The sequence below is a fragment of the Malania oleifera genome, chromosome 1 (genome assembly GCF_029873635.1).
Source record: "Malania oleifera isolate guangnan ecotype guangnan chromosome 1, ASM2987363v1, whole genome shotgun sequence".
Lineage (NCBI taxonomy): Eukaryota > Viridiplantae > Streptophyta > Magnoliopsida > Santalales > Ximeniaceae > Malania > Malania oleifera.
In genome coordinates, this window is record NC_080417.1 from 76,403,872 (window position 1) to 76,426,392 (window position 22,521).

Here is a 22,521-nt window from a genome sequence, read left to right on the forward strand (position 1 = left end):
GCTTAATCTCGTCACCTTTCTTCTAACTCGAGTTTGGAAGGCTAAAAATTGTAATTTGGACTTTCTCGTGAAATGCAAATTTGTAGGTCTTGAAGTTTTCTTTGAAATGCGACCAAGTTTGCATAAATTGGACAACCGAGTCAAAAGTTATGATCAGTTTACCAAAACTGCTACATTACTTCAATTAACCCGAATTAAAGCACTATTGGATGTTATTCAATTTTTCCAAACATCATTCCTCACTTCACAAATTAGTACTTTGAATCCTTAAAGTCTTTGCAGCCAATCCATGCTCCTCCTGAGGGCTAATCAATTATTTATTGCAATTTGCCTACAAATCATAAAAATCACACAATAAGTTCTATATGCATATTACGTAGATGATTTACTTATTTCTGTGCACTAAGATGGCGTATAAATGTTCATAAATATGCAATATTATGTACTTATCAAAATGGCTTGCAAAAAGATTCACTCCCTAGGAGATTGCATTTCAAAAGGCTCTCTGGTGCCTATTTGACTATCAAATCAGTCCAAATAATTGTCTTTTACTGTGGGATCAAGTTTTCCTTTTTTGGATTGAGCTCGTTGATCTCCAGTACACGGATATGTTATAAAATTCATTTCAATAAAAGACTTTGCATTAAAAAAGGAAAGGAAAGCACAGAAAAAAAAATTTTAAGAAAAAGTATGATCATTTGTTTTTTTTTTCTTTACATCATATATGATTAAAAATTGATAACTTATTTTATACGATTAATAATTCAGAAGACCCAAATGTTGATCATTTTTAAAATTATATTATTATGCATTGTTTTGCTATACTTTTTTTTCCTCAATTTTCTTGACATGAAATATGAAAAATTAAATTCTCTTATATTTCTTTTACTTTTTCCCTTATTTTTTATTTTCTAAATAGGGCTAAACAGAAGGTCGCTGTTATCAATTAATTAGTCTTTCTAATTGATTAACAATTTCAATAATAATTATTTTAAATTAGTTTTTAAATATTTCCTACTCAATAAAATAATAGAAGATTTTCCTATTTAATTAAATATATTTAGTGTATATTTATAATGTATGACTATTATATTAATTTATGATAACAATAATATTTTTAACTAAATTGCAAAATGTAATTTTTAACTTTATTAATGGATGTCCTAATCTGGTTTAAATGCGTGGCAAACAAATCTCGTTATATCAAGTAGCGAAATTAGCTTATGTTTATTTTGAGCGTGAGACGTGACAAATTTCGCTATTTAAAGTAACAAGATTACGTCAGAATTATTCTGAGAAATACTTTTCAAAATAGGATATTATTTAATATAAATTTTTTTAAAAAAAATTAAATTGAGAAAAAAACTTAAATTTATCATCTCATAATGGTTTAATATTGACCCATGTATATCTTTTTAGCATATTGTTATAAAAGAATCTACGTAGCGGCCGGTGATGATGCGTTCTTTTGAAACGCACCAAATATGGAAATGAAGTTTTACTCGAAATTATTTAAAATATTTTTAATTAAATTAAAATTTAATTCCGAAAAAACTCTAACCGTATCCTAAAAGTTTCTAGGACGGCTAGACGATGCGACTGGGTGTGCGTTGGCATTTTGGCGAAGAGCAAGCCCCCCCGCAGCGGCAGGTCTGCAGGAGAAAGACAAAAGAGAAAGAGAGAGAGAAAGACAAAGATATTGCGTTGTGTAGTCGCCAGTTCCTATTGGCCGGGGCTGCCTTGCTATACTCTGCCTTAAGACAACGCGGCCGCACGCAGGTCAAACTATCTAAACGACGCGGTTCTTGTCTGACATTTCAAACCAACAACGGAAGAACGCCACTTGCTCTCTCTCTCTCTCTCTCTCTCTGCCTTGTTCTTTAATTCTTTCTTTCTTTTCTAAACTGGGCGACCATAATCAAGGGTGGTGTTGCTCTGCTTGTTGCGGTTTCTGTGGACATTTGGGCTCGGGAATCGCCCGATTGGCTTTGCTTGCAGCGGAGATAGAGAGAGAGGAAGATAATGCCGAATTGGGAGCTGAAGAACTGCTGCCAGCATGATCAGGTCGTGTTTCTCGTTACTGTTGGCGTCTTCACTGTAGCAATCCTCGCGGTACGTCTCGCTTATGGTTTGTCCTCTTCTTCTTGTTCAGATCTCTTTTGCGGGTACATTTAATTATTTTCCTATTTTCTCTCGTTTTCTTCTGTTTCTTTTTGGCTTTCCTCCCTTTTTCACGCTTTGTAGATCTTGGAAGCAACCTGGAAATCACTACGTATCTGCCAAAAAGAATCCTTTTGCGGGCAGATTTTTTTTTTTTTTTTGCCCCCTAGAGTGACTTTAAATTTATTCGTAATCAGTCTTTGTCTTTTAAAGTAGCTTTGTGATTTGAAGACTGCTTGTATTAATCGTCAATGTGGCCTGGTGACTTTAACGAAGAGCCCTAGCTTTAACAACGTGGCAACGGATTTGAAGTTATCTGCAAAACCCTAGATTTGCGATGACTCTTATTCAAGTTAATCAAATGCACATATACCATAATGTTAACCTAAGTCATCATCATTACAATCAATCCCACAAAAGATATTCATAATCACTAAGCAAAACCTTATGTTGCTGGTTTTTGTTAGTAATTTCCAGTAGTAGAGTGAGCAAAATTTGAAATTCTGGTTGCACTGCTTTAAGATCTGTGAGGAGCACAAACCACATTGTTTAAAGGTAAAATAAAAAAATCCCAGTTATCGTGTTTAACATAGTTGTTAAATTGCCTTGTGAAGCTCTCTAGTGCCATGGCAGCTGCCTAGGTGCCTGGCATAGGTGACAAGACATCAAGGAAAAATGTACGCAATTTAATCTGATGAGAGGTGAAGAGAAGAGAAGAGAAAAGTGATGAATTTCTCTCTATTCCTTGATCGGTCGGCATAAGGTGCAAAGAAGAGAAAAGAAAGTGGAAAAAGTGAAAAAAAAAAAAAAAGCCAACTTGTTTCTTCACCATTCTGAAAGAAATAGAAAGAAACTATAGAAAAAAGACCAAAAGACCCTTAAGCAACTTTAGTTAGTGGCAATGTGGGGGACGTTCTTGTAAATGACAATTCACTTTTGTCTTCTTTTTTCATATTTCTTTTCATCAGTGGCAGATCTAGGACCTAGTCAGTGGGGGCTGAGACTCCTTTGCATAATATAGTTTAAAATTTATTTTATACATAAGATTTTAAGTTTTAATATTTATTTATAATTGTAAACTATTATATTATTAATTTAGACATAGCAATGGAGTACTACTCAAACAAAACAAAACAAAGCAAAAAGAATAAAAAAGCCAAACTTTTCACTACATTCATTTTGAAAAAAAAATACACCTTACAATTGTCCTCGATGAATTCTCATGTTTTGTCATTGCTCCATAATCAGCTTATCTGCATTTTCTATTGAAAATCTCTCTCAACATAAGCAATTAGAGAATCATTCTTCCAATAATTTTGCATTCAATATGAGCAAAAAGAAAAAGAAAAAAATAGTTAGGGTTCACCTCAGATTAGGACATAATAAACACTCTATAACATATTTTTAAAAATTCCATAGAATATTGATATAAATCTAAGAGTCTAATCTCGTTTAGTTGAAATAGGCCCAAATAAAAAAAAAATTAAATAATTTAATTAGCCCCCCTAAATCTTGTTTATTGAAATCATGTTAAGTGGGTGCAATCTCTAAAAACCCTGTTGCTCTAAGCCTATTACATACATATTATAAGTGGTTTTTTGAAAATTGAGTAGGGGCTATAGCCCATCAATGTAGATCCACCTATGCTCTCCACAGTCGACGCCCCCTCTTATTAAACCAAGCAAGGTGAAGAAAAACTAGTTAATACTGTCGGTTCGGGGATTACTTTTCCTTTTGATTCAAACTCTGATTAGGTGTCCATAATATGGCCCCTGCTTCTACCAATAGCTTTCTCCCCATGTCCACACACAGAAATGATAAAATCGAATTTTAAAGGGGAGCCTGCATGTTGATTGCTTGTGGAGGAAGGATTCCTGCCATCATGATTCATGAGCCTCCACCAATGTTCCATTTGAAAATGAAACTAAGACCATCTATTTTAGTTTCATGTGCAGGACCCCTCTAATGTGCATGTTTTCCCCATGTAACCTTGTTCCTGAGGTGCTGACATCATCTTCTCTTCCTCCTGAATCACCTGTATTCTTATGGCTCAAAGGTCCCCCGTGTATGTCTATCTGCACCGTCCACCATTTTTATACTTCATATGCAACTCCTGAACTTCATGGGCTTGCTTATTTTGTGATGGATGTATGTCATCATTCCTGGCACCACCTTTACCATGCAAATGTTTTATGCAGGTAGTTTTACAACTAGGCTTTTGAATGAAGGCTTGCTAAAAAACAGGAACATTATTTCATTTTCTTCGACAACAATCTCTTGGCCTCATGTGTCCCCAATGTCAATCATCTGTTCTCATATCACACTCTCAATAGTTTCTTTTGAATTAGGACAATGGGGAAAGGTATGTCCTATTTGGTCAAACATTTTTCAGAGCTTAGAATCCTGGTCATAATGACAGGAATCCACTTATATTCCCCATTATTCATTCAAAAATAAACAATAGCAACTAGTGGAAGATGAAGATTGAGTTTCATTCTAATTCTTATGAAACAAGTGTTTCTAGGGATATCATCAATCCATTCTGGGTCTATAACTTCCCTAATTAAAGAAATGATTTGAAGAACCATGTGCGTTTGACAGTCCAACTGTAATCCACGCAGGTGAACCCAAATAAGAAAATACAGATAGAGGAAAATCCCTGTTCCAGGTGTGTTGTTTGCCATGTCTCAATAATGAGGGCTCCTTGAATAGCGCAAGGACCTTCAGCAGAAAGATATTCCCTATCTGCACCTAAATCCACACTCCACTTGAAACACAAATACACTGTAATGCTTTCCAACTGCTTGAAGCCACCATGGTGATTGATGAATTGCTTTTTGAACATTTTTTACTGCGAATCTATGGAAGCCCAATAAATACCTTATCAAACATCTGCTCAAAAACTGCCTACTTGCATCATTTCCTCAGAAGTCAGAGAGACTGTAGGTCCCCTTTTAGCAGCTTAGCGGATGAGGATATTACCTGAAGCATTCACATGCTTTTTTCTGAGGAATCGCTGTTAACTTCAAATTCACTACTATCTGTCCCTCAAACTCCTGAAAATTACCATGCAAAACCATATTGAGAAGAGTATCTCATGCCAACAGATAAACCATATCAGTTACAGAGGAAACAAACCTAGTAAAAGAACGGAAAGAAGGGTTTGGATCTAAATGCAGAGTTTTTATCATTAGATTACTCATTTCATAAGAGTTACAACTTCTTTGGTAAAGACATCTGGGCAAGTCTATAAGTATGCTACAAGATGAATGGTTCAAGTGAAAAATTCCTTGGTTTTCTCTTCACACTGGTGCTTTATGTCACAGTTCACAGAAAACCGTTTGAGATTTTTGTTTTCTACAAATTCAACCATCAGAATCTTTATAGGCTTATGCCGCAGTACAGGAGCTAGGACTCTCGAGGGATTCACCCCAGAGTCCATTTTTCAAAACTTGTCAGGTGATGAATATTGTCTTCTTTATGTGTCTACAAGCATCCCCATAATCAATTTATAATCCAGTTAACAATTGCAAGGAATTAGTTAAGTCAATCCCTTTTATTAATCAAATTCCATTGAGGGTCATATCTTGGCTAATCCATCAGCCATCTTCTATTTCTCACTGCCTTGCAGCAATCTACGTTCTCTTTCGTTTTTTTTTAATTGTTTTAATCCTTTTACATTTTTACTTGTATCAAATAACACACATGTGGTCAATGGGCTTTAGAAATGTGATCATTTGGTCAATGAATTGTGGAAGTTAGCTTAATAATTTTTTTGATGTGAAGAATAAAATGCTGTTAAGAATTGGGCCCAACAATTGGTGAGTTGGGGTTGAAACTCAAATTTGATTTTCAAGGAAATTTCATCTCTTCTATCTCTCTCTCTTTGATGGCTGGAGAAGACCAAATGCCATCGTCATCATCATCGTTTCCTATGGCTAGGAGGCCCTCACTCCGACAAAGTTCATCCATCTTTCCTGTTGACCAGTTAACAAAACAGAACAAGATGCTGAGGGATGCAAAAAGACAGTAGTGATTGAGAGGAAGACCTTTGATCTGGTCCTGGAAGGGGGGCATAATGATTTCCTCAGATCACAAAATATTGCAGGGGTAGAAGGACCTCCATTTCCTTGGATCTGGAGGAGTTCAGGTGGTTCCTTGAAGCTTGGGGAGATTTCTGGGCATCAAGAAGAGACAGACCCATGGTGTTGTTGTGGTTTCATTGAACGAGAAACAAGGACAGAACCTTGATTTTGTGGCTGAACTCAAACAAACATAGCAAATACCTTTTCCTAATGGAGACCAACAGTGGTGGCTGGAGAACTCCAGCATTCCTGAGGGCTACGAATCAAACAGCTGGTTGAGGATCTCATCTTTGGCAATCGAGCTGGGTTGCTGACTGTTCCCCCCGCTAAGTGGATGTCCAATGCCACTGCGAATGGTAAGCCAACTTCGCTTGTCAAACATTTGGAGAAGAAGAAGTTGGCCTTCCCCGTTGAAGTGACACCGAACCTCACACAGTCAGCTTTGATATGTCCTTGTCCTCATTGTGTCAAGCCTACCAGTTTATCTCTGATTAGTGTATTGAATCTACACTCCCAGTGGCTGGGGATGACAAGTGGACTCATGCTCCTTCACGAGTGTCGCTGAGAAGAGTTGCAGCACTCCTGATGATGATTTTTTTGATTTTCTGGGCCAAGCTTAGACAGAGGCAACTCGTGAGAAAGAGGTTGTTTTGGAGCAGGAATCCCCCAAATCTTTGGCTGCTTATGAAGGACTAGCCACAGTTCCAGCTCCTGGCACCTGCTTTGATGCTCTGCAAGTCAGTCCCAGCTTAGAGGACTTACATGACAGCCCCAGTTTTGAAATGTTGAATGGCCTGGACCTGGACTGCACCCACTTCAAGAATCAGTCATCTGATTGGGTTCTCTGGAAGATGAAGACAGTTAGCAAAGCCATCGATGTGTCATTCGAAGGGTTTGAAGACAGAAGCTTGAAATTATTTGTGGATATTGAAAGGAAGAGAAGAGCGAAGGCATGTAATATTTTCAAAAAACCCTTGGGCAGTAACAGGAAGTTGGATATACCCATAGGGAGTTAAAATGATTGGAATACTCACTAAACTATGAAAAATTGAGAGGATGTTCAGATATGCTAGAGGTTTGCAGCAGCCAAAGTCCTTGTGCTAAATCATGTTAAGCCAACTCATATCTTGGAATGAGAGGGGACTCAATGACAAATCTAAAAGTGGTGTAATCAAGTCCTTTCTCAAGGATTGGAGGAGTGACATTGTGTGCTTACTGGAAACTAAAGTGGAGATTGGGCCAAAAGGCATGTGGATGGATCTCCCTTGGAGCATAGGGTAGTGCAAGGGGTATGTCTTGTGGAAGCATTGTGTTGTGGAATTGTTGGATGACTCCATTAATTCCTTCTTGGTCTCTTGATTGCTTTAGAATCTTGACAATAACTTCCATTGGATCCTTATAAGGGTTTACGGTCCAAGTGATTGACCCTCTAGAGATCCTTTTTTGGAATGAGCTCTTGGAGGGTAAAAGTAGGTTGAATGCTCCTCAGATCATTGGAGGAGACTTCAACATGGTAGGAGTGAAATAGGGGCCAACCCCCTTTCGCTTGGAAAACATGTGGCTTAAGCATGAGGGGTTCGAGGAGTTAATTACATTAAGTTTGGTGATCTCTTGATGTCACAAGGAAGGCTAGCTATGTGCTTGCCTCGAAATTGAAGGGGTTGAATTAAAAGATGAAAATGTGGAATAGAAGCACCTTTAGAAATGTTCATGCAAAAAAGACCGTTATCCTCAATGGTATCAGAGAGCTTGACGATTAGGAGTTTAACCAAGGTCTTGATGAAGAAAGAAGGGCCAAAAGAGTGTTACTCAAGGAAGAACTGAGTTGGGTTTATAACCTTGAAGAGATTTCTTGGAGGCAAAAATCTAGAGAGTTATGACTCTAGGAGGGAGATAGGAATACTAGATTCTTTCACCAAACGACAAATGTTCATCGTAGATGTAACGCCTCATCTAGCATTGAAATTGGAGGAAACACCTTGAATAGGGAAGCGGAATTTAAAAAGAGCATATGTGATTTCTACAAAAGCCTCTACTCTGAATCTAAAATATAGAGACCAGCAATGGATGGAATTAATTTTTGATCTCTTAATCCCTCCACTATGGGGTGGCTAGAAAGACCCTTTGATGAAGCAACAATCCTTCAAGCCATTAAAAAGTGCAATGGGGACAAAGTACCTGGTCCAGATGGTTTCAACTTTGACATTTTTTAGGCTAATTGAGGCTTTCTCAAGCACGACATTCTTGGCGTTTTTGAGAAGTTCCATAGATCATGAAGATTTGTCAATTGCATCAATGGCACCTTTGTCACCCTTCTTCCAAGAAATTTGTGGTTGTTAACGTCAAGGATTTTTTCCTCTTTTAGCCTGGTGGGAAGCATATATAAAATCCTTGCCAAAGTCCTAGTTGAGAGGTTAAAAAAATCAATTTTGTAAGTCATTGGACAGTACCAGCATGCTTTCACGGCTGGAAGACAGATCAGGGATGCTGCTTTTATTGCTAACGAGGTGGTGGATATCAATCAAAAGTAAGGAAAAAGGAGGGCAGTGTGCAAACTTGATATGGAGAAAGCATTTGATCATGTCAATTGAAATTTCCGTCTATATTTTCTCAGGAGAATGGGCTTTGGGGAGCTTTGGTTCAGCTAGATTACACAAATTATAAAAACTCCTAGCTTCTTAGTGCTCATAAATGGCCATCCATCTGACTTCTTTCGCTCCTCTAAAAGGCTTGAGACAAGGGGAGCCCTTTCCCCCCTTTGTGTTTATCTTGGTGAAGGAGGGCTTCTTAAAGTTCTCAAGATGGGCAAAAATGGAAAGTTAATGAAAGTTGCGCATCTTTTCTTCATAGATAATACCATCATTTTTATTTTTTTCCGAAGACGACCCTCTTCATATCCTTAACCTTCGATGCATTTTGGTAGGGTTTGAGGCTATCTCGGGCTTGGAAGTGTACCTTGGAAAAAGCAAGCTTATTTTAATTGGTGAAGGCTCAGGGGGAGATTTCCTCACTGGTCTTCTAGGCTGTAAGATCAGAACCTTCCCCATTAGTTACCTTGAACTCCCTTTTGGAGCCAAATTGTAAGATAAAGAAGTTTGGGACCCCATTGTTGAGAAGTTCAAAAGAAGATTGGCAGGCTGGAAAAGGAAATTCTTGCCTAAAGGGGGTAGGCAGACTCACTCTTAACAAGAGCACTTTGATAAACCTGCCTGTCCACTCCATGTTCCTCTTTCCCTTACCAGCTTTAGTTGGTAGGAGACTGGAGGGAATTCAAAGGAGATTTCTTTGGGGAAGCTTGGGGGAGGAGTTGAAATTTCACCTCATTAAATGCGGAGTGGTTAAGCAAACTTTTCGTTCGGGAGGTTTGGGGTTGAAATCCCTTCACATATTCAACGAAGGCCTTCTCAGGAAATGGTTGTGGAGGTTCATGAAGGAGAAATATCATCTTTGTTGGGGAATCATCACGTCTAAAGATGGACTCGAGCATAATGAATGAATCACTTAAACTAGTAGAGGACGCCTACGAAGTTGGGGTTTGGAAATTAATCAGGAAAAACTAGGATGATTTTTTTCCCTATATCAGATTTCAAGTGAGGATGTTTACTTTTGGCATGAGGTTTGGCGTGACAACAGGGATCTTAAAGCTGCATTTCCTTCCATCTATAGTTTGGCCTATGACAAGGATGCCCTTATCAATCATAATCTTCAAATCTCAGTTGGGGTATCTTCTGGAATATGCCCTTTACTAGAAATGTGGCAGACTGGGAACTACATCCTCTCTCCGACTTTTACAGCAATCTGTATAATTTTCAGTAGCAAAACATCCCCAACGAACCAAAATGTCTTTGGTCAGTAATGGTGTCTTCACTGTCAGGTCTTTCTGCGGGAAGCTATCTCCAACAGGAACAAATTGCAGCAACCTATCTTGGATTTGTATTTGGAAGACAGAAGCCCCTTCAAAGGTCACCTTTCTTGCCTGGGAGGCAACACGGAAAAATTTTAACCCTGGACAACTTGCGGAAAAGGGGGCTGAATGTTACCAATAGATGTTTTCTTTATGTGTCTGATGTGGGATCAATCAATCACATCCTTCTTCATTGTCCCTGGACAAGAAATTTTTGGAGCATGGCTCTATCCTTGACCGGACATCAGTGGGATATTGCCAATTTGTGGGAGGAGAGCTTTGGGCTTGGAAAGGCATTAGAGCCACAAAAAGAAGAGAAAGGCTTTGATTCTCATTCCTCTTGCCATCTTTTGGTGTGCTTGGAAAGAAAGGAATGGGAGAGCTTTCAAAGACTCTTATCACTCTGCTCTTCATATTTGCAAAGAGCAGTGGGTGATGTTTCCAGCTGGTGCAGTGAGCAAATTGTGAGTGTTAATAATGTAATTCTTGATTTGTGTGACACACTGCAAGGTGGTTGCCTGCTTGTATCCTCGGTTGGCATCCCCTCGATGCCCAGGTTATAATAGTTTTTTGTATCAATTAAAAAAAAAGAAGAATTTAAGATAATGGAATGGCACCAAGAAACCTGGTGAAAAGCCTTCCATGTTTGTGGGTCCATGTTCTTCCACTTTTAATCCCTGTCTCGACCACCTCATTGGCAATTAAGGCAGTATTAAAAATCTGTCTGCCTTCCATTAACATAGTCTAGAATGGCCCAACCAATTTCCCTGTGACTTTTGTAAACTTTAACCCTATGTTTGGGAGACGCCTTGGATTTGGATTTGTGTGGGTTTGGACAAATGTAATACAAAATTGCATTGAGTTTGGTCCAAATCCATTCAAATCCAAATCCTAGTCCCCAAATCCATACTCCCAAACACAGTGTAAAGGTAAAACTTTGAAATTAAGCTTTTTAACACTTTTTTTCAAGCTGATGGGATGGAAGTCATTGGTAATAATGGTGCTCTGCTTCTTAGGAACCAAAGCCTCAAAAGTTGCATTTAAACTGTCAACAAACTCACTTGTAGTATGCAGCTCATTGAAGAATTTCATTTGATCCGTAAAAAATGATCTCTCAATTCATATTTAAGTAAGCCATAATGGAGGTATCTGGTACCGGGGCATTGTCTGGACATCACTTCTTTAAATTACTGCCTTAGCTACCCTCTTTGGAAAAAGAATTTCCTCACGAACGGGCTTTCGAACACCTGGTTCAGTGTGGAACTCTATGCAAAAATAATAGATAGCCTCCTTTATTTCACTACCCTCCTCAAACATCTCTCCCTTTAGCTCCACCTTGTTTTAAATATTGTTTCTTCTATGGGATTTAATCACTTTATGAAAAACAACTTGTGTTTCTATCCCCCTCTATTAGCCAAAGGGCCTGGAAATTTTTGTCACTTGAAAATTTCATCCACCCTAGTGATTAGATAGAACTTCTTTCCGAGCTCCATTCTATTGTCATCTTTGACTTGTGAGCTTCCAGCAGCCTCCTTTTCATCCAGCATCTGTACTTCTCTCAGCAGCAATGCCTTTTTAACCTTTACACTCCAAAGGTTTCTTTATTCCATTTTTTTTTTACTTTATTTTAGAAGGATCATTTTGTAACAATAAAAGCGGCATAGCCCTCCATACATGAACTCTCCTGCCATTCTTTCATCAAATCACCAAAACTTTCAACCTTCAGCCATATTTTCTCTTTATGGAATGGTGCAAGTCCCATCCAACATAAAAGCTTAAGCTATTAAGTTGTTGGTCAGCCAATGGCGCATATCAATCCTTAACAGATCCAGTTGAGAACATCATTGCACTGAAAAGATTTGATTGCCTAAGGAATCATGTAGCTGACTCCAAATATTTAAGATAAAGCTTGGCCAAATTCACATACTTTAGCTTTTGGATGTTTATTGTTTTGGGAGCTTGAAGATTGAATGCGTTTTGCATTAATATTTCCAACACTCACAAAACTAACTAAAAAAATTTTCTTGAACATAATGCTCATTTTTGTCATTGAATCAAATAACAATAAAAAAATAATTAAAATTATGCATTCAAAATATTATAATAAAAATTGACATTATTATAATTATTTTCTTTCTTATATTTCAAAACTCACTTTATAGTGCTACAAGAACAATCATATTGTACATGACAATTGAAAAATAGTTAAAATTTTTTAAAATGTCTTTTATTATTATTATTTTTTTCATTTTTTCATTTTTATGGATATTTTTATTTTAATTTTGTTTTAAATTTACATGCTTGTTTAGTTTTAACTAACAATTATGTATAAAATGAATGATTTGATACACAAAAGTAAATTTTGGATGTTAAAGTGCTTTGACAAGAGGTTGCCAAAAACCATAGAATCTAGTTTTCAATTTTTCTGAAAACAACTGAAACAGAAAGTTAGCAAGTAAATAAACGTGTTGTCATATTCTGTTGCTTTACTGCACATAAAACAAAAATTGAAAACATATAGCAGAAATGAGACCAAACATTAAGGTTTCAGAATTCACCCATAAATTTGGCACTTGTAGCCGTATTTGGGTTCTCGACTTCTTGATCTTTGCCACTTTTCCCTTCAGTGTACTAAGAATGTGTGTTTTTGTGCTTGCAAGTTGCAATAAAAAATTTACTGCATAAAACTATATAAAAATGGAGTGCAAAGTGCTTTGATGGTTGAAAATTTTTATATACACATATATAGTACCAGAGAAGCCCTTGGTAAGTGCCAACAGCGAGTGAAGAAACTTCTTTCCCTACTAGCTATTTTGTAGATCCATATATAAGTAATTTTCCAACTTATCTGGTTGATCTCTTTTATTAGGTACATGTGTCCGTGCATGGTCATAGAACCATGAAATGTTCATCCACAGGTTGTGATCTCACTTAAAAAATTTTCCTTATTTAATTGGAACAATGACTGAGTGGTTCATTGCCCATTGTCTGACCCTGTTACATGACAGTGTTGATATGAATCATACGATGTTTGATTCATGGGACATCTTAGCCTCTTAGGGCTGGAAAGAAATAGCTTTTGTGTCTGAATATTATATTATAAAATAGAGGTGGTTCTATTCTAAGACATGACCGTGACAAAATTGGTTCTATTCCAGCAGGGTAGGAATAGCTATTCCCAAAGCTGAACATGGAAATGTCTGTTTCTGAGCTATTCCATGCATGGTTTTAAATTGCGGCCGTTACGTAACGGTTTTATGGGTTACCGATACCATTACACACTGTGAAATCAGTGGGAAGAGAAATCACGGTGGTAGCGGCCGTTACAGACCGCGACCGTTACGTAAAGGCCGCTATGGCCGTTACACATAACCGCTACAGGACTGTTACATCAAAAGATTTATTTTATTTTTTACTTTTTCTTCTCACTTTTTCCCTCTTTCATAAATCATTCTCAATATACCATATGGCGAGAGGAGGAAAAGATTATAATGAGGATGACAATGACACAAAATTTACTTACTCACAAGAGATGCATTAATTAACAATTTGAAAATACTAACTTGTTAGGAAAATATTTTGTTTTGACAATATTAGTAATGTGATATTTATGTTCTATATTTTTCAACTTCAACCTTCTTTCTTTTCTTGCTATTTTATATTTGTATTATTCGTATGTCTTATGTGTCTAATAGATTAATGGAATGTATAATGTATTTTGTTTGATTAATTAATTTAGCATTCATAAGAATTTATCACAGATAAAAACAATGCGAAGTATAAATACATACACACGTAATTTTTCTATCAATGTTGATTTAAAACAAATGTAAACTTGTTGCCCTTACCCAATAACTTAGTTACTCGAACTAAAGATCCAAAATACTCTAAAACTCTTTCTAAGAAGGGCTAAAAGCTTGCAACATGCAAGTATGCTAATATGCACAAGGTTGTGCATGCTTCAAAAAAATTCACAATCGTTACACCTGCTTCCCATTATGTAACATCCACTACTCCCACTTCCCGTTACACCCATTACCGTTATGTTACGCCCCCACTATGGCGATTTAAAACCATGATTCCATGTTGGTTGTAATAGTGTTAACTCTGTTGTGATCATTTGTCTTGACAACATCACCTTGATTTGCACAACGTCATGCATAATAGCTATTTCATTCTCACCCTATGCTACATTTGTATATTTTTTTGCAGGCTTGATTTTTTTGACTCTTGCTTGACAAATCCTTTGATGTGAATCTTTTCTTTCATTCTTTCTTTCTTTCTTTTTTTCCTTTTTTTTTTAAAAAAACTTTTTTTCTCGTAACAGTTATGGAGGACAATACTAATGACACCTTTTAAGCTCATCACTGTATTTCTTCATGAAGCAAGTCATGCAATTGCTTGTAAACTCACTTGTGGAGAGGTACTTTCTTTCTACATCAAACAAATATGATCAACAGAGACTGCTTGATTTTTTTATATGGTTTAGATGAAAATATATTTAATTCTTAATAGAAAGTATTTCTTCAAATTCTCTTATTCATTAATTGCTAGCCAAGTATGATATGATCTCAAGAACTCTTATGACAAATTTCCATCTACATTCTATTGTTGGCTTTGAATATGAGTTGACTAGGAAATTCACTAATGTTGTGTTTGGGAGCATGGGTTTGGACCTTGGATTTGGATTTGGGTAGATTTGGAAAATTTTCAATACAATTTTATATTACGGTTTATCCAAATCCAATACAACTCCAAATCTAAGACCTATCCAAACATAGGGTCAGTATTCTTCTTTATACTATTTAGGTTTATGTTCTTTTGTTATTTATTTGTTTATTTATTTTTTATTGTTGGGGGAGGGACTAGGGAGGGGCTTTGGAGGTTCAGCGTTAGGAGGAATTCCTGAAGGACTAGGTATTAGAACTATTAAAGTCTCAATTATTCATATCTATTGTCTATTGTAAAGGAAAAACTTACTACTTGTTTAATTTTTGAGCTATGAAGTGAGGACCTATATAATGTTGTCCCTTTTGCTGGAGTAGATTTTAGACATCATCTCCCTTGAATTCACATATAGAACTATAAAAAAAAATACATTCTGTTAATGCTTACTCTTCTCAAAATCTCAGACGCTCTATTACTGCAGTAGTCAGTGTCCTATGTACTTTGGTTTCCATATTTGATAGAATTACGTTCTATTTCATTTAACTAAGAAATTATACAACTATACAATCTGTAAAGGGAATGCAACTTATGTGCAAAACTAATTGTGACAGTATTTCTAGATCCTCCTTTTCTCATGCTTGAAAAAATAAATGGACTAATGGAGGGAGTTTGAAAATAATTCTTCTATGCCAATGTTTTCAAAGGCGAAGGCATAAGACGAGACATTTTAACCCTTATGAGGTGAGGCATAATTCTTCTATGCCAATGTTTTCGAAGGTGAAGGCATAAGACGAGACGTTTTAATCCTTATGAGGTGAGGCGTAAGCCTTAAGGCATTGGAGCGTAAGCCTTTTGAGAATTTTGTTTTCTATAACAATAAGTAAATAAATTATATATATTTTAAAAATAAATAAAAAATGAATAAAATCACAAATATAATGTACAAAAATAAAATATTAGTTGCAAATTACTTGTGGCTGTTCAAATATTGATGACTTGAATTTATTATGCAAATCATGTTAAGAGATAGTTATAACTTAACAAAGTTCAAATTATTTTCAAGATCTAAGATTCAACTCTCAATTACTTTGGAAAGTTGAGGTTCAAAAGTTCTTGAAATAAACTTATATTATGACATTCCTTTCAAATAAACATGGAGTTAAATTTTCAGGCCAAATCTAACTTGAGAATCACACTCAAAATGTATAAGCCTTGACTAAAAAGGCACAAAAGGTGTGCTTTTTTTTTGTACAAATGTGTAAGCCTTACCTTGTAATGCTTTAGCCTTTTTGGGATTTGGTATTTTAGATTGAGCCTCAAGGCATTTTAGGCATGCCTTTCCAATGCCCTGAAGTGAGCCTCGATTAGGCCTTTTAAACATTGTTCTACACTTAATGAATAGTTGTAGGTTAAAATGTCATATTTTTCATCTTTAGGCTTGCAGAGGACTAATTTTTCATGTTCATATTTATTCATTGTAACAATAATGTATTTTCTAGACGTACATGCCCTTCATTTGTAATCTAGTCAAGACACCTGCTTGATTGCGTTCTCTCTCCATCTTCAGAGTGGTTTGTTGGTTTGACGATATGTTTTGTGTCATTTTGTTATTCTCTGTTTTCTATTTTTGTTGTTGTGCTGTGAGAAATAGGTCATAATAACATGTGTTTGTTTATGTTGTTAGTATTTCGCTTTGTTGTCAGTTCTTAGTTGTTTTCTCAAAAAACTAAAAGTTGGATTTTATGGTTCCTAGTGCTTTAATATCGAGAATTAACTTTTTTGGGTAAAATCATTCATTTTATACATAAATTTTAATTAAAATAAATATAAAATAACTATGTGAATTTAAAATATAATTAAAATAAATTATTCATAAAATTTTTGAAAATTAAAAAAAATAACAAGTCATAAAAAATTATTTTTACTATTTTTAAGTTGTCATGTACAATAGAATTGTTTGTGTGGAACTAACAAGTGAGTTTTGAAATATGATAATTAAGTAAAATAGTTATAATAATCTCTATTATTTAATATAATATTCATTTTTTGTTCTTTTTTATTTTTATTATTTTAATCAATTTTTTATTTGATTCAAGGACAAAAATGAGCATTTGTTTAATTATGTTTTCAATTTGTTTTAGTTTTGAAACATTAACCATTGCTAGATTTCATTTTAGTTTTCATTTTCATAACTTTTGACAACGATACCAAACAGCAGCTCAATCCTTTTATCCAGGATGCTGAAATAGATTGCCTACAAGAATTCATTCAAGCAAGCTTACAAGCATACCTTTCTAACTATGCAATATCATTTTTCGCCTGATTAACTAGCACCTGCCAGGCTGCCACAGTGGAAAACTGGCCTAAAAATGTGAACTGTTGTGACATTTGGTCATACTCGAGTTACTGAGTTAGTTTAAGCTCCTTGTGTAATTGCCCTGTCCAACAGCAGAAGAAACATTTATAAATTTTTGTAGCCACCACAATGTGAGGAACTATAATTTCCGTGGAGCTATAATTTTGTCTCAACAGCTAAAATGAAGTTAAAAGATAGCAATTAAAACAAGAAACTAGTCTATGGTTGTGATTGCCTTCACTAATGAGGTTGGGAATCAGGTAGAAATTTGCAGCTTTGACTTGTTTCTGAGTGCCAACTTGGCAATACGTGGGGTGGGGCTTCAATTAAACTTGCAGAAAAAGCCAAAAAAAATGTGATCACTCTATTAAAAAAATGTGACAAGCATCTTCCATTTTTTTTCATCTTAAGCCAAATTTTTTTCGTGAACTCTTTTCCATCATTTCCATGGCTAACATACACTCATAAGCAATCAAATGCAAAACTGTCTAGAACAAAACCACTTTGCATCTGTGCTACAGAATTAACAAAGTCTGCGTAACAAGCAATCAAATGCAAACCTGTCTAGAGCAAAACCACTTCGCATCTGTGCTACAGACTTAACAAAGTCTGCGTAACAAGGTATTGGTAGCTTCATTACACAGGACTTTGTCACTTTTCAGCACATTAAAAATTCTGAGGTTACAAAAAACTATTATTTCCAAAAAAAAAGGGGGACGACATGTGACTGGAAGCTGCTCCATGTAATTATATTTGTTGATCTCATGGTATAGGAGCGGATTATTTCCTTCGAATTTCTGTTGTTTGCACTATTGAAGCTGCCAAGGAACTGAAAGCATTGTGTTAGATTTGCTTGTTGGCTGTGTGCAACTCTTTTAACACATTTTAAGAGAATTATGTTGCAATAAATGTGACCATGTTTTCTCTACATGTGGAACTTTGAATATTAACTCGTTGATGGATTCTTGTGGTTTGTTAAGAATATTTTAAATTTAAGTGCCAGTATTCAAGAGGGCCTCCTTTAACAATGGAAACAGCATCATATATATATATATATATATATATATATATATATATCCAAATGTCTGCCACTGCCAATGTCAATTGGACTTCGCATCAGCTGTTAGCCTGTTAACTTTCAATATCATTATCATCATTTAGACTGCCGCATTTATTGTTTATACTCCTAACAGATCAAAGCCCAAAGATCATTCCCTGGCAAATAGGACACTGCATCACTGCCACTGTATTCATGCTGCTACTGGTTATCCTCACAAGCAAACAATTCTAGGTGCAATATGCGACAAGCCCCTCCCCTCCACACCCCGGGCAGCTGAAACATTGCATCTGTATGACAATTGTCATGTATGACTTTTTTGTACTCCTAAAAGATCAAAGCCCAGAGACCCTTCCCTGCCAAATAGGACACTGCATCACTATCACTGTATTCATGCTGCTACTGGTTTTCCTCCCAAGCAAGCAATTCTAAGTGCAACAAGCCACAGTCCCCCCCTCCCCTGAGCAGCTGAAACATTGCATCAGTACAACAGTTGTCATGCTGCGACTTTTTTTCCTTGCAAGGTATTCCAAGTCCAGCACCAAAAAACAAGAGAAACAATATAATTTTCCTTACCTTTGATGTAGGAGTCATGCATTCTTCCAGAAAGGCATGTAGCTTGTTTTAATGAGCAGAATGATGCTGCAACTTATCATAACTTGCAATAAAACGAATTCGAGAAACAATAATCAGTTGGTCATTGTTATTTAAATGATGCTGTGTTGGGATTCGATGGTTAGGTGTGCTCAAACATGTATATTTGGCTAAATGAATGGGAGAATTTTTTGGGTGGTCTAGATCACCATGTTAGTGGCATGGTTGGTAGTCTTGACCACTCTTGCTCCAACATGTGGACATGTGGGTTCCTCTTTTTCTCAATTATCTTTTACATCTTGATAAAAAAGTAACCTCATATGTCCATGTGCAACAAACAGGAGTGGTTCAAGATCACCACTCATGCCACTGATGTGGTGGTCCAGGACCACCCAAAATTTTCACTAAATTGAGGTGTCTCATGAAACACATTCCAAATCTCATTGAGATGCTTTTTCTTGTTATTCATTTCTCTATTTTGCATGATTATTGTTGTTCATGTTTCAAGATTATATCTTTAATTGCAATCTGGTTTAAAACATGATTGGCTGCCTTTCTTTCTTTCTTTCTTTCCTAAATCTGGAAACAATGAAGCATCTTAAAGTCTTCTATAACTTGATACTTTTGTTTAATCAATCACTTGTCGAAAGTTTTTATACTCTTGCAAAAGGAAAGCATACTTATCAATTCCAGAGTTGAGCATCTTATCCAGGCCGTTATCAATCTAAACTTGAATTTGTTTTGGTGAAAAACTGACTTTTGTGCATCATGAGGATGGTTTTGTTTCCATCAAACTAGTGCAATATATGGGTTGCTGCCATGCATTCTAAACCATATCTGATCACAGCTGCTTTGATATACAGGTAGAGGGGATCCAGGTTCATGCAAATGAGGGAGGGGTTACACAAACACGCGGTGGCATATATTGGTTGATCTTGCCCGCTGGATGTAATGCAGTTCTCTCTCTGCAAACTTTGTTTTTTCATCACAGTGCATACCAAGTCATACAATTAAACCAGGAAAATTCATGTGTTTTTTAATCATCACTGACCCAATTGGATCCTGTTTCTTTCTAAAATTTTTAATTCATAGACATACATACAGTCGCACATAGGTGCATACATCACGTGTGCATGCACACACATTGATGATTCCTTCATGCAAGATGCTTTTGAGTGCATTGACAGTGTCTATGGCTGCTTTTTGCAAACAGATCTTGGTTCTTCGTTTTGGGGAATGCTTTTGATACTTGCATCCACGAATCTTATCACTGCAAGGATTGCTGCTGCTTGTTTAGCTGTTGCTTTGCTTGTTGTGCTTTTTGTTGCTAAAAATGTAAGGAAGCTATGATTGCTGAAAATATTTGCCACTTGAATGCTGCTTGTAGAGGTTCTGTTATATATATATATATATATATATAGGCATATTACTCCATTATAAGAAAGAGTATATATATATATATATATATATATTACTCCATTATAAGAAAGAGTAGAAGTTTAGTTTTTAAAATTCCATAATTTTACTTTCTCTATTCCATTCCTCAAACAGTGGACTCTTCGAGGGCTTTGTATTGGTCAGTACCATCTTGCTAGATTTCTTTCATCTTCTTTTACCCTTGGCTGCCAGTGTTGTGTTACTGATTTATGTAATCTGAACCTCTCAGGATTTATTATTTTCCTTGCTGTAGTCTGGGTTTTGCAAGAAACAACAAAAGCTCGTATCCTTCGGTACATCATTCTGTTCATTGGTATATGCTTATTCATAAATCTTTATCTCTTGCATCTTTCTGGGTAACATTTATTGTCTCCTTTTGTATCTTTGCTGAAAATTGCTTATGGATGGTATATTAAATTGCAGGTGTAATGAACAGCTTGTTTTCTGTTTATGGTATCTCTAATCATCCTCTTTTAGTGAGTTCAATGGATGCTATTGGACTTCCTAATGAAATATTGTAGATTTTAATGACAGATATCTATGATGATTTGATATCTCGAAGAGTTCACTCCAGCGATGCTGAAAAGTTCGCCGAAGTTTGCCCCTGCCCTTGCAACGGTGCAGCATGGGGAGTCATTTGGTGAGCTTTTGAGCAGCGAAAGAAGAATATTAACTACTAGAGATTTTTTATTTGATTCATGACATATATTCATGTTTCTTCTTTCCTAATTATGATTGAGTCTATTTGCAGGGGCATGATATCATTTGTATTTCTTTGTGGATCAATATATCTTGGACTAGTTATCTTGTCTTGAGGTACTATTTATTTACTTTCAAGGATTTATTTTTCAATTCTGTATGTTTTCCAGTGTGCATTTGAATGCCTGTGAAATTGAATCCCACAAAAATACTAATTAACTCATCAAGTGGAACCATAACAAATTACTGTTACCCATAAATCTTAAGATTATATTAAGAGGGGGAGGTGGTGTTTTTTTTTTTTGGGTATATTAATGGCATTGTTGAACCAATACTAGGACATCCATGCAGGGAACTTTGCAATCTTGTCACCATTCTTAACCATTAGGATGTTCAGACGATTATTTGTTTTAGAAAAATTTTAAAAAATATAAGAAATGCATGTGGACAAGTATACTTGTCCTTCATTTGGGAAAAGCCCTTAGATTTGAGTTTGTGTAGATTTAGACAAAATGCAATACAAAATTTATTGAATTCTTTCTAGATGCACTCAAATCCAAATTTAAGGTTGGAACTCTATACTCACGAACACAATATTAGTGTGTTTGAGATTGGATTTGAATTTGAATGAAAATTTGGATAAAATGTGGGTACAAAATTGTACTGGATTTTACATAAAATTCACCAAATCTAGCACTTGAAATTCATGCTCTCTACAAACAGACTTAGGGCATCACAAGGTGAAAATTTTGTTTTATGGAATTTTTGTTTTCCCTTTATTTTACTTTACTTTTTAGTTTGGGTGGCAATGAGGTGTGGCTGTTATCCTACAGTGCCATTTAACGTGATGTGATAATAAATTCATAACTTAATGTTTTCAGTATCTAAATTTCTCTGCTTTCCCCTTTCTTGCACAGGGATTTTGGGTTGATTTTCTTCTCCACATTGCTGGAAGCACTGTAACAATTGAATTCTTTACATTATTATTATTTTTTCCCCAATTGATGATCTGTATATTTTGAGACATTGTCGTATAAATTCAACTAGCAGTGAGCATTCTTCTGCCTCAATATCCAGTATTTTTTGGCTGACACATTCTGTTTCCGAAGATATTGTATAGTATATAAGATGTACGTGGTTACGATTAGAGCTTCAGAAGTAGTTATTGGAAGAAATCACGAGTTTTTATTTAGTTATTTATTTATTTTTAAAAAAGACATTCTTCATTTTTATTAATTTATTTTAGGGATAGTCATGCCCGAATGTGCTGTACATGTCGCTTTTGCTAAATCGCAAGTAAGATGACAAGAAAGTAACTTGAAACAAAAATCCCAGGTCTCCAATCTGCTTGAGTTTTTGGGCAAAATATGGTTATGTTGACAAAGTTTAACAAAAGTTCATATACTTCCCATTCAAAATAAAGCTAACAAAAGCTAGCCAGTGTTGTCAAACCAACATCTAAATTTTGAAGGGCTTTCTGCAGCAGTACCCTATGCATTTTTTCGCAATTGTTCATCCTTGCATCTGTTTCTTCACGGGGTCAATTTTGTATTGGTCGTCA

At 35.8% G+C, this 22,521-nt stretch overlaps 1 protein-coding gene across 3 annotated transcripts; it reads left to right on the plus strand.

Moving 5' to 3' along the window:
- Positions 1–1,592: 1,592 nt before the first annotated feature.
- On the plus strand, positions 1,593–22,156 carry LOC131165280 (uncharacterized). 3 transcript variants are annotated; one of them, XM_058122925.1, is made up of 10 exons: positions 1,593–2,112; positions 14,477–14,572; positions 19,688–19,772; positions 20,038–20,159; positions 20,376–20,400; positions 20,491–20,574; positions 20,685–20,714; positions 20,796–20,901; positions 21,013–21,077; positions 21,878–22,156. In XM_058122925.1, exons 1-9 carry the CDS (start codon positions 2,023–2,025, stop codon positions 21,074–21,076), a joined length of 702 nt encoding a protein of 233 aa, XP_057978908.1. In that variant the 5' UTR covers positions 1,593–2,022; the 3' UTR covers position 21,077; positions 21,878–22,156. The 3 variants fall into 3 exon arrangements, with proteins under 3 accessions (XP_057978908.1, XP_057978927.1, XP_057978919.1); XM_058122944.1 differs by having other exon boundaries at positions 1,618–2,112; positions 20,515–20,574; XM_058122936.1 differs by having other exon boundaries at positions 1,618–2,112; positions 21,013–22,156.
- The last annotated feature ends 365 nt before the right edge of the window (positions 22,157–22,521 follow it).